The sequence below is a fragment of the Cervus elaphus genome, chromosome 5 (assembly GCF_910594005.1).
Source record: "Cervus elaphus chromosome 5, mCerEla1.1, whole genome shotgun sequence".
Lineage (NCBI taxonomy): Eukaryota > Metazoa > Chordata > Mammalia > Artiodactyla > Cervidae > Cervus > Cervus elaphus.
Genome location: NC_057819.1, coordinates 54,478,897 through 54,493,448, shown reverse-complemented (window position 1 = coordinate 54,493,448; position 14,552 = coordinate 54,478,897). Strand labels below are relative to the sequence as shown.

The following is a 14,552-nucleotide window of genomic DNA, read 5'->3' as shown; positions in this document are numbered from 1 at the left end:
GGGATCCTTTTCTTAAGGTATTGATACCCAGCTTTTCTTATTCATAACAGATACCTAGCGAATAGAAACAGTGTGGGAGACCTTAAATATTTATTTCTGCAAAAAGGTGGCCATGTCTCGGAAATGTCCATTGTTTCATAGTGCACAGAGTCTTTGAGGGAAAGAGTCCCTTGTCCTGTCCTCATCTTATTCCTGGGGTCTCTGCACCATGCACCATGCAGATAGCAGCCAGGACTGGCAAAAGGGATCTGTTTGCAACCCCTTATTTCTACAGCTCCCTCGTGAATTCTGGACAGGGCCTTATTATTATAATTATATAATTATTATTATATTATTATATTATTATTTTTTGTTGTTGTTGTTGTTGTTTGTTTTTGTTGTTTATATAGAAGTTTGCCAGGCCATAGTCTTGGATGGAATTATGGCAGTATCACCTTTGCCGACACCCAACTGTAGCCCATGGCAACGAGGCTGGCCTCCGTCACAGTAGCCGTGCTCCCACTCCCCTCCTACCTGCTCCTCCATGATTGAGTTTTATAGACACACACCTGGAGGGAAAGAGATGGAAACTTGTCTTTGTAAACCATCCAGATAAAGGGAATAATTTAACCAAAATATCCCTTGTCCCCTACGATTTCATGGATGACCCAGTAGTAAATGGAGCAAAGTGTCAGGCACTTTGCTGTGCCTTATATAGATCTCTCCACTACAACTCTGTGGAATGAGAACTATTATATCTATTCTTTGTGTGCAAAAATATTTGAGAACGTTTTGGAAGTGTTAAGTGACTTTTTATGAGTTTACTGCCTGGTCTTTCCCCTTTCACAGTGCTGCCTTTCTCAAACCGTCCTAGAGCATAGGTTTATACATCCATGGTTTCAAAATGGATATATAAATAGTTACAATTTTGTTACACATGCTTGGAAATTTCTAATTAAGTCTGTGATGTCTCAAAGTCTTAAATATTTTTAAATTAAAGCTCACTGACCCCAGGAATTTCTTCAGTGTTTTTCTTTTCTTTTTTTAGCTTGCTGGATTGGTTTGTGGTTTTATCATCAAATTGCACACAAGTCTGTATGACCCTGGCTTCCTTGAGCAGCTTCACACGGTGGGACTGATAGTACAATATGAAGGACTGCTGAGTACATATAGTGAGTATTGCTTTAGTCCATGTTAAAATAATATCCCTATTCGTAAAGCTATGTGATCCATAGATTCTTCAGTTAAACATAAAAATAAGAGGTCAACCTTTCTTGCATCAAGCATTAGAGAAAGAATATAACTTTCAATTCTTTATATTCATTCTCCTTGTCACTGTGCTTTTACCCTCATTATGTTTTGAAAATGGAATTATAGATTACTTCACAGTGGAGTCCTGAGCAGCCATCTGGCTTTTTAAATATAAAAAGCTTTTGCTAACCTAGTTTCAATGACTGGATTTTTAAAGTCCCAAGTCTCTAATGTCTGGAACTGCCCTGTTCAATACATAGGTTGGTGTGGCATTTGAGCCCTTGAAACATATCTAGTCCAGATCAATAAATCCTCGACATGCCCACCAGATTTCAAATACTAGTAGAAAACAGTTTTATATTAATAATTAATGAATAATTAATCATTGTATATTGATTTACAGCTGCAATGCTGTTTGGGATATATTGAGCTAAAGGAAAACAGTATTAAAGCTAATTTCACCTTTAAAATTTTACTCTAAAAATCTGACTTCTAGGATATTTAAAATTTTGTATGTGGCTCATATTATATTTCTTTTGCACAGGACAGATTCTTATTTAATTACCTCCTTGTTAGGCTTTATTTTTTCAGTGTATTAAATATAAAACTAGCACGAGCTTAGGTCAGTGATCTTCAACACAACCATCTCTATTTTCTAGAAATCAAATGTCACTCCTGCCAAGGGAGAAAGATTTGCACGATACTTTGTGTCATCAAAGAACTAAAGCTTCTCTCTAGCCTTCCAGCAAAGGTATACCTCCTTCCTTCCTTCAAAGGGCATATGGACAGCTGGAGTCTATTGAAACGGTTCTGATTTCACTGTTGAAAACCTTCAGACTGAGGCAAATGTCCTTAGAACGGATTCACTGCATTCAGGAACTCATTCACTAAATTGTTAGAACAAATTCTAGCAGGAAGGCGGAGTATAAAGAGACATTCTCTTCAAATAGTATGTTTGTAACTAGGTTCCTTTGCCCTTGCTTAGGTGAGGAAATTGGAATGCTCGAGGACATGGCCGTTGGTATTTCGGATTTGAAAAAAGTCGCATTTAAAATAATTGAAGCCACATCCAATGATGTCTTGCCAGTTATAACAGGAAGGCGGTAAGTGGTGCCCATTTCCTAAAGACCAAGCTTTGTTAGATGTTTTTTATTAACCCCTGACAACAGAGCTTAAAACAGGAAGGTGGTAAGTGGTGCCATTTCCTAAAGACCAAGTTTTGTTAGATGTTTCTTACTAACCCCTGACAACAGAGCCAAGGAGAATTGAGATTTGGCTTGGAAATGTTTCTTTTGTTCTCTTTTCCTTTTTTGAATGAGAAATAAATGTAGGTGACATGACAGAGGAAGATACTGAAAAACTCTTAGAAGTCTCATGGATGTTTGTAAATTGCACTATAGTGAAATAAATAGGATAATGCTCCCCCATGAAATGTGAGGAATTCAAAGTAATAGCAAGCATGAGAAAAACATTTTTCTTTTTATTACTATCTAGTCTAAAGCTCTGGATGTTTTTATTTTTGCTGGAATCATTTAGTTAATAGTGTCATAATTCTTGAGATGACTTGGTATTAAATTCTGTTAAAAGCAGCAGCATTTTAGAAAAGATGTATTCCTATGTCAGGGGCATATGCCACCATTTTTCTTAATTATTTTTGACAATTCACTGTCAGACTGAGATTTCCAAGAACAGTTTTAAATAAATAGCTTTGAAGGTCATTGTATGATGGGCAAAATATCAAATAATTAAGAAAAATGATGGTGTGTAGAATAGACCTCCAATAGAAGAATTACATCCTATGGATAAATTATTTCAGTCAGAAGTCCTCGAAATTTTAACCATTCTGGCATTAGCACTTTTAAATGCTGCATGAAGATATTTGAAATTTGAAGCTTTCTCAGATCAGAGTTAAAAAAAAAATGAATTTTCTAAAGAGAGCCCTTTTTGTGCCAGAGAGAGATGAAGAGACTTAGGTATAAAATATAAAAATTCAAACTAAACTTGTTTTCTTTCTATAATAAACATATAATTATTTAAAATTTTGTGTAAAGAATGCCCAGAAATCCATGGTTGATTGAAAGGTAACTGTTTCTTATATATAAAGAAAAAACACATCCCTTTAAAACTGAATATCTCAACTGCAGCCTAATGCTTAATTTGCCATTCATTGGAAGAAAAAGGAATAAAATTGCTCATACACATGCCTAGAAAACAGTGCCACCTTGTATTACTATGAAGATTATTATCAAAAGTGAGAAACTGATACTTTTATCACAATTTATAATGGAAGCTTACCAGGTCATTTGCTATAGGCAGAGTGCACATGTTTTTTTCTGAGGGAGTTTAAAGAACTGAGGGAGTTTAGACTGTATCTAAATTCAAAAGCTATCATATGGATGGGAATGAAACTGGAATGGCAAAGTGAGCAGCTTGGCAAAATTTTTCTCTAGAAAGCGACATTATAATTGGACAGAATTTTCTAAAGCAACCATCTTACAACTAAGGACTAAATTTGTGCACAAATTTAGAAGTACTTATTCGTGAAAAACTGGTGTACATTGGATAAGTCAGTAGGAGTGTGTGGCGGTTTTGCCGAGTTGCTCCCATCTTCCTCAACTCTGTCAGCACAGTTTTATGAGGGCAAAGCAGGCCATAAAATCCGGCAGTCTCCTGCCAGAGGGGGCTGACTTGGTTTGGACCAGAGAAGAAAAAGAATAAAGCGCACTCTTGAAAAGTTGTTAGAAACAGTGGTGACTAGATAACCATTCACGATAGCATCAAGTAGAATAACTACATCAGACTAAATTTAATAAAGCTCTCTAAGAAATGGCAACCCACTCCTGTATTCTTGCCTGGAAAAATCCCATGGACAGGGGAGCCTGGTGGGTTGTGGTCCATGGGATTTCGGGGCGTCAGACACGACTGAGCACGTACACCACATCTGATAGCTTAGATGGTAAAGAATCCGTCTGCAATGCAGGAGACCCCAGATTCCTGGGTCAGGAAGATCCCCTGGAGAAGGGATAGGCTACCCACTCCAGTATTCTTGGGCTTCTCTTGTGGCTCAGCTGGTAAAGAATCTGCCTGCAATGCAAGAGACCTGGGTTCGATCTCTGGGTTGGGAAGATCCCCTGGAGAAGGGAAAGGCTACCCACTGCAGTATTCTAGCCTGGAGAATTGCATGGACTGTATAGCCCATGGGGTTGCAAAGAGTCGGACAAGACTGAGCAACTTTCATGAAGAATTGGAAACAGAACACACAAAGTAATGCTTGGAGAAATTAATAAGATACAGTAAATGAAAAGACAGTCCATATTCACGGATCTGGAATCCTCATTCATGATTGGTGGTTTTGTCACTTTGGAAACAATTTGGCAGTTGCTTAAAGAGTGAACCTAAAATTGCTACATGACTCATCAGTATATACCCAAGAGGAAATGTCCACACAAAACTAGTAGCGTTTTTCAGAACACAGATAGCCAAAATCATGAAGTAATCAAGTGTTTATCAACTTGAATGCACAGACAAAATGTGGTATACCTAAACAACGGAACACTGTTCAGCATGCTACTGACACATGCTCTGACACATATGACTTAATAATGATGCTAAATGAGGCAAGCCAGACCCAAAAGACTATACATTGTATGATTCTCTTTATATGAAATATGTAGAAAAGTAAAATCTGCAGAGACATAGAAATAGATCAGTTGTTTGCTGGGGCTGACTATGGAGTTGGGGTTTGAATGCAAACAAAGGATTTTTTTTAAGGCAGTGGAAATGTTCTGAAAGTGAATTATGGTCATGATTGCACAACTCTATATATTTGCTAAAACTCTGAATCATATACTTAAAGCAATGAGCTTATGTCAATTATATTTTAATGGAGTGACAAAACATCGGCAGAACACTCCGACATAAATCACAGCAATGTTTTTTTGGATCTGTCTCTGAGTGCAATGGAAGTAAAAGCAAAAATAAACAAATGGGACCTAATTAAACTCAAAAGTCTTTACTCAGCAAAGGAAACCATAAACAAAACAAAAAGACTACCTATGGGATGGGAGAAAATGATGCAACTGACAGGGGATTAATTTCCAAAATATACAAACAGCTTATACAGCTCAATATAAAACACAAACAACCTGATCAAAAAAAATGCGCAATAGACCTAAACAGACATTTCTCCAAAGAAGACATACATTTGGCCGACAGGCACATGAAAAGATGTTCAACATTGCTAATTATTTTGTGGTTTAGTCGCTCGGTTGTGTCCAACTCTTTGTGACCCCATGGGCTGCAGCATGCCAGGCTTCCCTGTCCTTCACCATAATTGCTAATTATTAGAGAAATGCAAATCAAAACTACCAAGAGGTATCACCTCACACCAGTCAGAATGGCCATCATCAAAAACTAAAAATAGTAAACACTGGAGAGGTTTGTGGTGAAATGGGAACCCTCCTACACTGTTGTTGGGAATGTTAATTGGAAAATAGTATGAAGGTTTCTTAAAAACTAAAAGTTATCATATGATCCAACAATCCCACTCCTGGGAAAAACAAAAACTGTAATTCAAAAAGATTCATACACCCCAATGTTCATAGCAGCACTATTTACAATAACCAAGACATGGAAGCAAATTACATGCCCACTGACAGATGAATGGATAAAGAAGATTGAGGTGTGTATGTATATACATATATACACACATATGTACAAAATGGAATATGACTCAGCCATAAAAAAGAATGAAATAATGCCATTTGCAGCAGCATATGGAGAAGGCAATGGCACCCCACTCCAATACTCTCGCCTGGAAAATCCCATGGATGGAGGAGCCTGGTAGGCTGCAGTCTATGGGATCGCTGAGAGTCGGACACGACTGAGTGACTTCACTTTCACTTTTCACTTTCATGCATGGGAGAAGGAAATGGCAACCCACTCCAGTGTTCTTGCCTGGAGAATCCCAGGGACGGGGGAGCCTGGTGGGCTGCCGTCTATGGGGTCGCACAGAGTCGGACACGACTGAAGTGACTTAGCAGCAGCAGCAGCATAGATACACCTAGAGGTTATCATACTAAGTGAAACAAGTCATACAGAGACAAGTATCATATGATATCACTATATGCAGGATCAAAAAAATAATACAAATGTACTTATTTTAAAAGCATAAATAGAAAACAGACATGGTTACTAAAGGGGAAGTGAAAGTGCTAGTAGCTCAGTCATGTCCGGCTCTTTGTGACCACATGGACTGTAGCCCACCAGGCTGCTCCCTCCGTGGAGTTCTCTAGGCAAGAATGCTGGAGTGGGTAGCCATTCCCTTCTCTAGGCGATCTTTCCGACATGGGAACTGAAGCTGTGTCTCCTGAATTTCAGGCAGATTCTTTACCATTCTTTACCTGGTGGAAGCCACCAGGGCAAGTGGCTTCCCACTCCAATATTCTTGAGGTTTCCCTGTGGCTCAAATGATAAATAATCTGCCTAAAACGCAGGAGACCCAGGTTTGATCCCTGGGTTGGGAAGATCCCCTGGGGAAGGGAATAGCTACCACACCAAAGGAGAATGGGGGGATAAATTAGGAGTGTGGGATTAGCAGTTACACACTACTATGTTTAAAATAAACAAGGACCTACTTAATAGCACAGTGAACTATATTCAATATTTTATAATAACCTATAATGGAAAAGAATCTGAAAAGATGTGTGTACATATAACTGCATCACTTTGCTATACATCTGAAACTAACACAACATTGTAAATCAACTATACTTCAGTTTTTTAAAAAGCTATCATGAAGTGTATAATGTTTCACCTTCAGAGCAATCTTTAAATGCAGAGCAGACTTTACCCACTGAATCTTCTCATATTCCAGAAAATTTTGAAATAAGTAAATATCAGCCGTCTATTAGTCTATTGTAAAGGACACTTAAAGCAATTTTTAAAAGAAAAATGAAGTGTCCATCCATCTGAGGGTGGTGCTAACATCACTGCTTCCTGGATGGATGGTATTTCCCAGTTCTCTCGTTCAAAGCTGAGGTGAAAAAGTCTGGCAGTCGAAGATTCAGAGTAGTTATTATGCTAGAGAAACTGAAAAGATTTTCACGGAGACCCGCTAATTGTCCTGTTCTTCCTTACACCATATGCATATTACAACACTAGCATGCTGTATAGTTCAGGAAACACATGGACTTTCCTTAATTCCAGGTGAAGCTTGACATTTCTTTTCTCAGTTCATACTGGATCAAAAGATACGTTTCAGAATACATAAGCAGCTATTCTTCTTGACCTTATTTTGTGAATCCTAATTTAAATCTTCAACACTAAACATTGAGTAATTTTTAATGGAAATTTGCAATGAAAAAAATGTTCCCATGATAATGTGGAGAAATGATCAGGAACCACCAAGGTTACATCTTGAATAATAAAACTATTGCATTTCCATCAGGCCATCACAAACAGGAGGTTCATCAATAATAACAATTAGGCTATGCTAAAAATGTTATAAATGATTTCGTTCATTAGTTTCACTATATTGAAAATCCATCATTTAATTGCTTTTCTTATCATTGAGACTTGGTCTTAAAATAATTAAAATCAAGAAAACAAATACTGAAGCTCTTATGTACATGGTATATGAACATGCACTAAATGTTCTTCCTTTCCTAAAACAACTCAGAGTAATAGAAGTAAATGTAAACAATTCTTTATGCCAAGTAATTTAATAGTGAAATGAATGAAATGATTATCAGATGCATTAATAATAGAAAATAAGCAAATAACAACCAAAAACCTGAATCAGTGCTATGTTCCAGCTGTTTTGTTGTTTCTTTACAATGAATCTAAAGAAATAACATTGAATGAAATAAAGCAACGCTGCTTCTCTCTGTCCTCCTCTGTCTCCAGTGAGCACTACGTTGTGGAGGTGAAGGTTCCAGCAAGAATGTTTGAGTCGCTGCCTCTGCAGATTAAAGAAGGACAATTGCTTCACGTGTATCCAGTACTTTTTAATGTTGGAATCAATGAACAGCAAACTCTTGCTGAGAGGTAAGGTTCGGATATAAGACCAGTCTTTTTTTTAGTTGTTATGAATATGCTGAGTAATTCCACATGTTCCTGTACATAGACACTGGATTCATGGGTAACATTTTCCTTTCTTCCATACTAAGTTACTTGATATAGCAGACAGAATTATTCATATTTAAGGATTCCTGGCTCTTATTAAGTTTAAATGTTGCAAAATAATAAGGAAAATATTGGTGTCAATAGCAGAATATTCGCATGGGTTAGCTTTCTTCATGTTTCCAATACCTATGTGTGTGTATCAAATTTTAGAATTGTTTAATGCTCACATGTATTTCAGCATTGTAAACTCTGCTAATTTTGTCAACATTTCCTGGACCTAAAACATGTTATCCTTTCCTTTATTTACTAAAATAAGTGTTATTGGAGGATCCTTTATATGAACACATATCCTTTATATCCTTATATGAACACATCCTTTCATACTAGTTTACTCAGTTAAATGACAGATGATTTTCTGTGATTTCATAAGTAATGGTAAGGAACCATTTTTTAGCAGATAAAGGAATTACTTTAGCATCTTAGATGGTTCACATGTCAGTTCAGTTCAGGTCAGTCGCTCAGTCGTGTCCAACTCTTTGCAACCCCATGAACCGCAGCACGCCAGGCCTCCCTGTCCATCACAAACTCCTGATGTTTACTCAGACTCATGCCCATTGAGTCGGTGATGCCATCCAGCCATCTCATCCTCTGTCATCCTCTTCTCCTCCTGCCCCCAATCCCTCCCAGTATCAGGGTCTTTTCCAACAAGTCAACTCTTCACATGAGGTGGCCAACGTACTGGAGTTTCAGCTTCAGCATCAGTCCTTCCAATGAACACCCAGGACTTATCTCCTTTAGGATGGACTGGTTGGATCTCCTTGCAGTCGAAGGGACTCTCAAGAGTCTTCTTCAACACCACAGTTCAAAAGCATCAATTTTCCGGCGGTTCACATGTAGAGATTATCAAAAACACGTAAGAGTTAAGGTTCACAGAATACATTTTTAAAAGATTCTCTAAAACTTCTTACAGAAGGAAGTTACTGTCTTGCTGTAAAGCCTGGCTGAAAAAGCTCCCCAAAGCTAAACTTTTGGAGAGTACTTAAAATGCTTCCTTATCTATAATTTACTCTCTATGTATCTCCTACCCACATCGTTAGCTAGTGTGTTCTTTGCCATGATTTGATAAGAATGTTTTAATCCTTTACTGTTATTTTTTTAACTAAACTAAAAAACCACTACATTTATAGAAGACAACAGAAGAGCCCCAGTAAGGAGGCTGGCATCCTTCATGGTGTGGATAGAAAAAAACAGTTCACAGAAGTGAGCTAGTCCCTGGGAGAGTGGAGGGCTCTCCGTGTGCCTGCAGCAGTGTGTTTAAGGCTATATGCAGCTCAGTATCTGGTCCTGGTCTTCTGGACCGCTCCGCAAGCTATCATTGGTGAAGAGGAAGATTGGAGGGATCAAAAGAGAGGGGAGAGTTTTTGTGTCTTTAGAGATACAGCCCTGCAGAGATGGAGAAACTAACTTGGACAGAGTGTCGGTTATGCAGAGGCATGGGGTTAGTGTTTTAGATTTATTTCATTCAGGTTCACATATGATGATTGTAAGAATACTTTGGTATGTCAAAAAAGATTGGTGGAATCAGGGCCAGTGGAAACTGGAATATGTTAGATTTCACCATTATGCAATGTTGTTTCAAAAAACAGACTCCTCCCTTGCAAAACTATTACCATCTATTTAAAAAAGAAAGATAAAAAAAGTTACTTTTGGGTCCTGTTTTATAAATCATAACTATTCTCTTTTTTCTATATTTAGGTTTGGAGATGTCTCTTTGCAAGAAAGTATTAATCAGGAAAATTTTGAACTCCTTAAAGAGTATTGCACAGTATTTATGGAAAAGATGCCTCCTGATTGTAAGTATGCAAGTTACCAAAAAAAAGAAAAAATCACAACAATAATAATTTCTTGATTAATAATTCTTTGGGAGAGGACAGACATAAAGGTCAATGGAAGAAAAAAGCATGGGGTGGGAATGTGAGAGTGATTTTGAAATTGTTTGCACCAAAGAGACTGATTGCCAAGGTGGCCTCGCAGACACCTGCCTCGTTGTTCTGATTGCACTCAAGTGTGTCCTGCTGCTCATACTAGGACATTAATTTCAGTGTCCTTGGAAAGTGCCAGAAGTGAAAAATAAGGAATTCATAATTAGAAATCTCAATTGAATCCAACAGAAATTTTGTAGAATTCTTAACTACATAGAAGACTTTAATAAAGATGTAGGTTTCTGATTTGTAGTCTATATCAGATATATCTCTAGCATATATATGTGTGTGTATTGGTTTTCAGTTACTTAATTGTGTCTGACTCTTTGCGACCCCATGGACTGCAGTACGCCAGGCTTCTCTGTCCTTCACCGTCTCCTGGAGCTTACTCAAACTCATGTCCATTGAGTCAGTGATGCCATCCAACCATCTCATCCTCTGTTGTCCCCTTCTCCTCCTGCCTTCTATCTTTCCCAGAATCAGAATCTGTGTGTGTGTATGTTTCTATATATTCCTATACATATAAATCAGAACATAAATTTTGCAAGTAACTAAAAGTGATATAAATTAAGGCACAAATTATTGAACACAGTTACTGCAATATTTATGTGAACATGTTGGGGTATAAGCCTATAGAAATACATTTTACATTTTGTTTTCTGTTTTCTTTTGGGCCATGGTTCAGTACTGCCATCTTTTTGTTTCCCCACAAAATTAAGCACGTGTTTTAGCAATCCAAAATCACAGATTCAAGAATGTATTTGGAGCTCTTCCATAAGTACTATACATAAATAAGTAGAGCTACTTAGATAGTCACAATAAGAAACTAGGTTTTAATAAAGTAAGAAATATTGTTACCAAAAGCTGTAATTAAACTCTGCCTGTCATCTATCTGCTGGCAATTTGTTCACTGATCTGTATTCTGATACTTAGTTTGAAATAGCTTAGGTAGCAGAGTATTTAGGTCTCTTTATAACACAGTGATTTTACTTCAGAATATTACAGTGGCATAAGCACATCCATGTATGTATCATTAGAAAATTTTACTGCTGTTTTTATGTTTTATTTCACATAAAATATTTTTAATGCCAAAATGAAATTGAGTATAGAGGGATTCTTTGGCAGTCAGCATACTTATGAATTTCAGATTTGTAAATTACTTGAAAGGTTAATAATATAAACAAAACTATCTTGCTTTAGTAAGTAATGGGAAAAGTTTATTATAACTTGGATGTTTTTGGATAATTCTCTCACAGTTACTTGTAATTTGGAAGTAATTCCCAGAATTTTTACAGACACCTTGATTTCTATTTATAGGGGTCCTTTCAAAGTGAGATCCCTGTACCAGCAGCATCAGTACCACCTGGAAATTTGTTATCAATGCAAATACTCAGGCCCCTCTGCAGATCTATTGCACTTGCCCTGCAATCTTTTAATAAGACTTCCAGGTGATTTCTGATCCATACTAATATTTGAGAACCAATGCTATACCATCTCTACTCAAAACACATGTTATATTAAAAAGTAGGTTGTTGATAGTCTTTGAAAGATTTCAATACTGTATACATAAACAATTATGCACTCCAAAAAAGAAATATGTATAAATAACTGTTGAAGTGTTTCTCAGATAGGAAATACAAAGTAATCCCTACATTCAAGTCATTTAAACTCTTCATGGGAGTGTAAGTTTTAAAAATGTGAAGAACATGAGATCTCATATAATGTATTGCTAATTAAAATAACAGTTTTAGAAACATATAAATATATCTCATCCTTGAAAACAGGCTGGACTTTTGCATCAAATCAGCTTTATTTCATTAGTTGAAATAAATTGTCTTAACATACTGAATTTTTCTGATATTTTGTTTCCTGTTATGTCAACATATTTTTGAGACAGCACTATCATAGATTTGGTGCAGAATGAAGGTGTGACGTGACTGTGGTTATTTTCCATAACAAAAGTCTGAACCATATCTATGAAATTACACTGACATATATAGGATTATTCCTCATGCAGAAATATTGTAACCCAAAGCATCACTGGATTGCACTCCATTCAAGGAAGAACCAATAAGTTTTATTAAGATTGGGAATAAAGGTTAGTCTATTTGTTAAGGAGGAAAAAATTTCCATGTGGGATCATATACCTAATCCATATAATTACTATTTTTCTTTCATAGTGAAATCAAGGGATAATTTGTAGTAGTGTTAAAAGAATAAGTTAACCTCTAACCATATTACTTTCACTTATTCATCCATTTTGGATATCCTATCCATCAATTTACTTACCCTGGTTTTTTATGATTTATGAACTATTCAAATTCTGTTAGTAAATAAAAACTTTCCTTTTTATCCCCAAAGATTTTTTTTTTTTAATTTAGGGATTCCCCCTAGTTTTGCAATATCAGGAGTTAATGAATAAGTTATTTTAGCCTATATTTTCACTTTCAATCAAGCAGTACCATCCTTTTACTTTTCTTATACTTAACTTTTATGGTCTAAAACACTGATTCTTCACCAAATATTCTCCAAGTCTGTTAAATATGTAGTAGGTTCAGTTGATAGTCTCAATTCAGCAGTCTACACATGCAGAATCCTTTTGTCCTAATAGTTCTATCAGCCGTACTGATGGGACACACACCCCTTAGGAGTTATTAGTGGGGAGGGGAGTAAAATTAAAGTTGCCAGGCAACAGAACCCCATTTCCTTTCAGCGTGTTCAGCAAAGTCTGGTGATTTATAGACTGATCTATTTGAAAGTCTCAAGTTCATTCGGAAGAAATAATCAAATTCAAGAATTACTATCCTCCAACTCCATCTTGCTTGTATCTGCAGAAGGGCCATTAGTGAAAGGCTTGGTGCATTGGAATGGCCTCTCTCTCTCTCTCTGTCTCTGTCTGTCTCTCTCTCTCAGCAGATTCATGGGATCTAGAGCTGTACATACATGTGTATGTATAGGTGTCCATTTAGATATACACGTATGTTTTTACATATATATGTATATTTCTTGCTCCAATAGACGTTTCAGCAAAGATTTACAGGAAAGGAATCACCCATTCTTGGCTCCCTCCTCTGTAACAGGCACTTCCCAGCCCTAGATCCCATGAATCTGCCGAGAGAGAGGCCATTCCCACCTATCAAGTATTCCGCTAATGGAATGGATACATGTGTATATGTGTATATACATTTGTGTAGATATATGTATACAGATAAATGTATGAATGCATGTACACGCAAACATATATATACATATACACATGTATGTATTATATGTTTATCTGAGGTTGGTATCAGACAGAGCTGTTGATGGCTGAGAGGTTTGTGCTCTGTCTGGGTACCTTGTGTTGTGGATTTCTCCCTTGACATTTTCCTGGCTTAGTGATGCAGCTTTCAGACAGTTGTTCTTGCTGCCTTGACTCTAAGGCATGGTAAATCATCAGGAGCTACTTCCCCTCAGGTCCTGCCTGTGGTATCACTGGCCTCTTTGATCAACTAGGGAAGCTCCCATGGGGCAGGTATGAGTGTTTCTCTCTCTCTGGCTCTGATCTTCCAGATGGGTTTGATGAGTTCAGAAACCTTTCAAGGCCCCTTTCATACCCTACCAAAAGCATTAAGACACTTAAGGGGCGGGTTAGCAAAATAAAATAAAGTACTGCTGTAAACCGCTGGCACGGACTGCTCCATGATTTAGAGTAACCATCTCATCTCACATGATTCAAGGCCCCTGAGTTTCATGAAAGGAGCAGACAAAATGCTGTCTTTTCCCTTTAAATGAGGACTGACCAAGTGTCAATTTGTAATCTCCAGTCTCTCATTTCTCTTTGGTAATAATGCCCTTCTCTTGTCTTTTTTCCAAAGCAAAGGAGAAGGACATTTTCATGCAGTTCTGTTGGAGGGCTGCCATTTATTGGTCCCTGTGTGAGTGCTTTAAGGGTGGGCTGTTCTAGCTTGTGAGCTTAGAAGGGGGATCAGGCAGGGCCTTTAGTGAGCTGATGTCAACTATCTCCATGATATTTGATATCCATCTTACATATAATATTTAACAAATGTAGCATAACAATTGCATAAAATATTTTTTAGAAAAAAATCTTAGGCTGATGATGAGGGTAAGTAAAATGTTGTTATATTTCATCCTGTATTTTTTTGGCTGTGGTTGCCATAAGCCTCCCATTCAATTTGCCAGACATTGAGAGAGACCGTATCGTGTGTAAGACTC

General features: G+C 37.1%; 1 protein-coding gene across 4 annotated transcripts in view; it reads left to right on the top strand.

The window, feature by feature from the left end:
* Positions 1-14,552, top strand: part of INPP4B (inositol polyphosphate-4-phosphatase type II B) — an 839,852-nt gene that overhangs the window by 745,656 nt on the left and 79,644 nt on the right. For all 4 annotated transcript variants that reach the window (XM_043902501.1, XM_043902500.1, XM_043902504.1 and 1 more), the window contains 4 exons: positions 1,028-1,151; positions 2,216-2,333; positions 8,137-8,277; positions 10,111-10,208. In XM_043902501.1, coding sequence (XP_043758436.1) covers positions 1,028-1,151; positions 2,216-2,333; positions 8,137-8,277; positions 10,111-10,208 — 481 coding nt within the window. The remainder of the gene's footprint in view (positions 1-1,027; positions 1,152-2,215; positions 2,334-8,136; positions 8,278-10,110; positions 10,209-14,552) is intronic.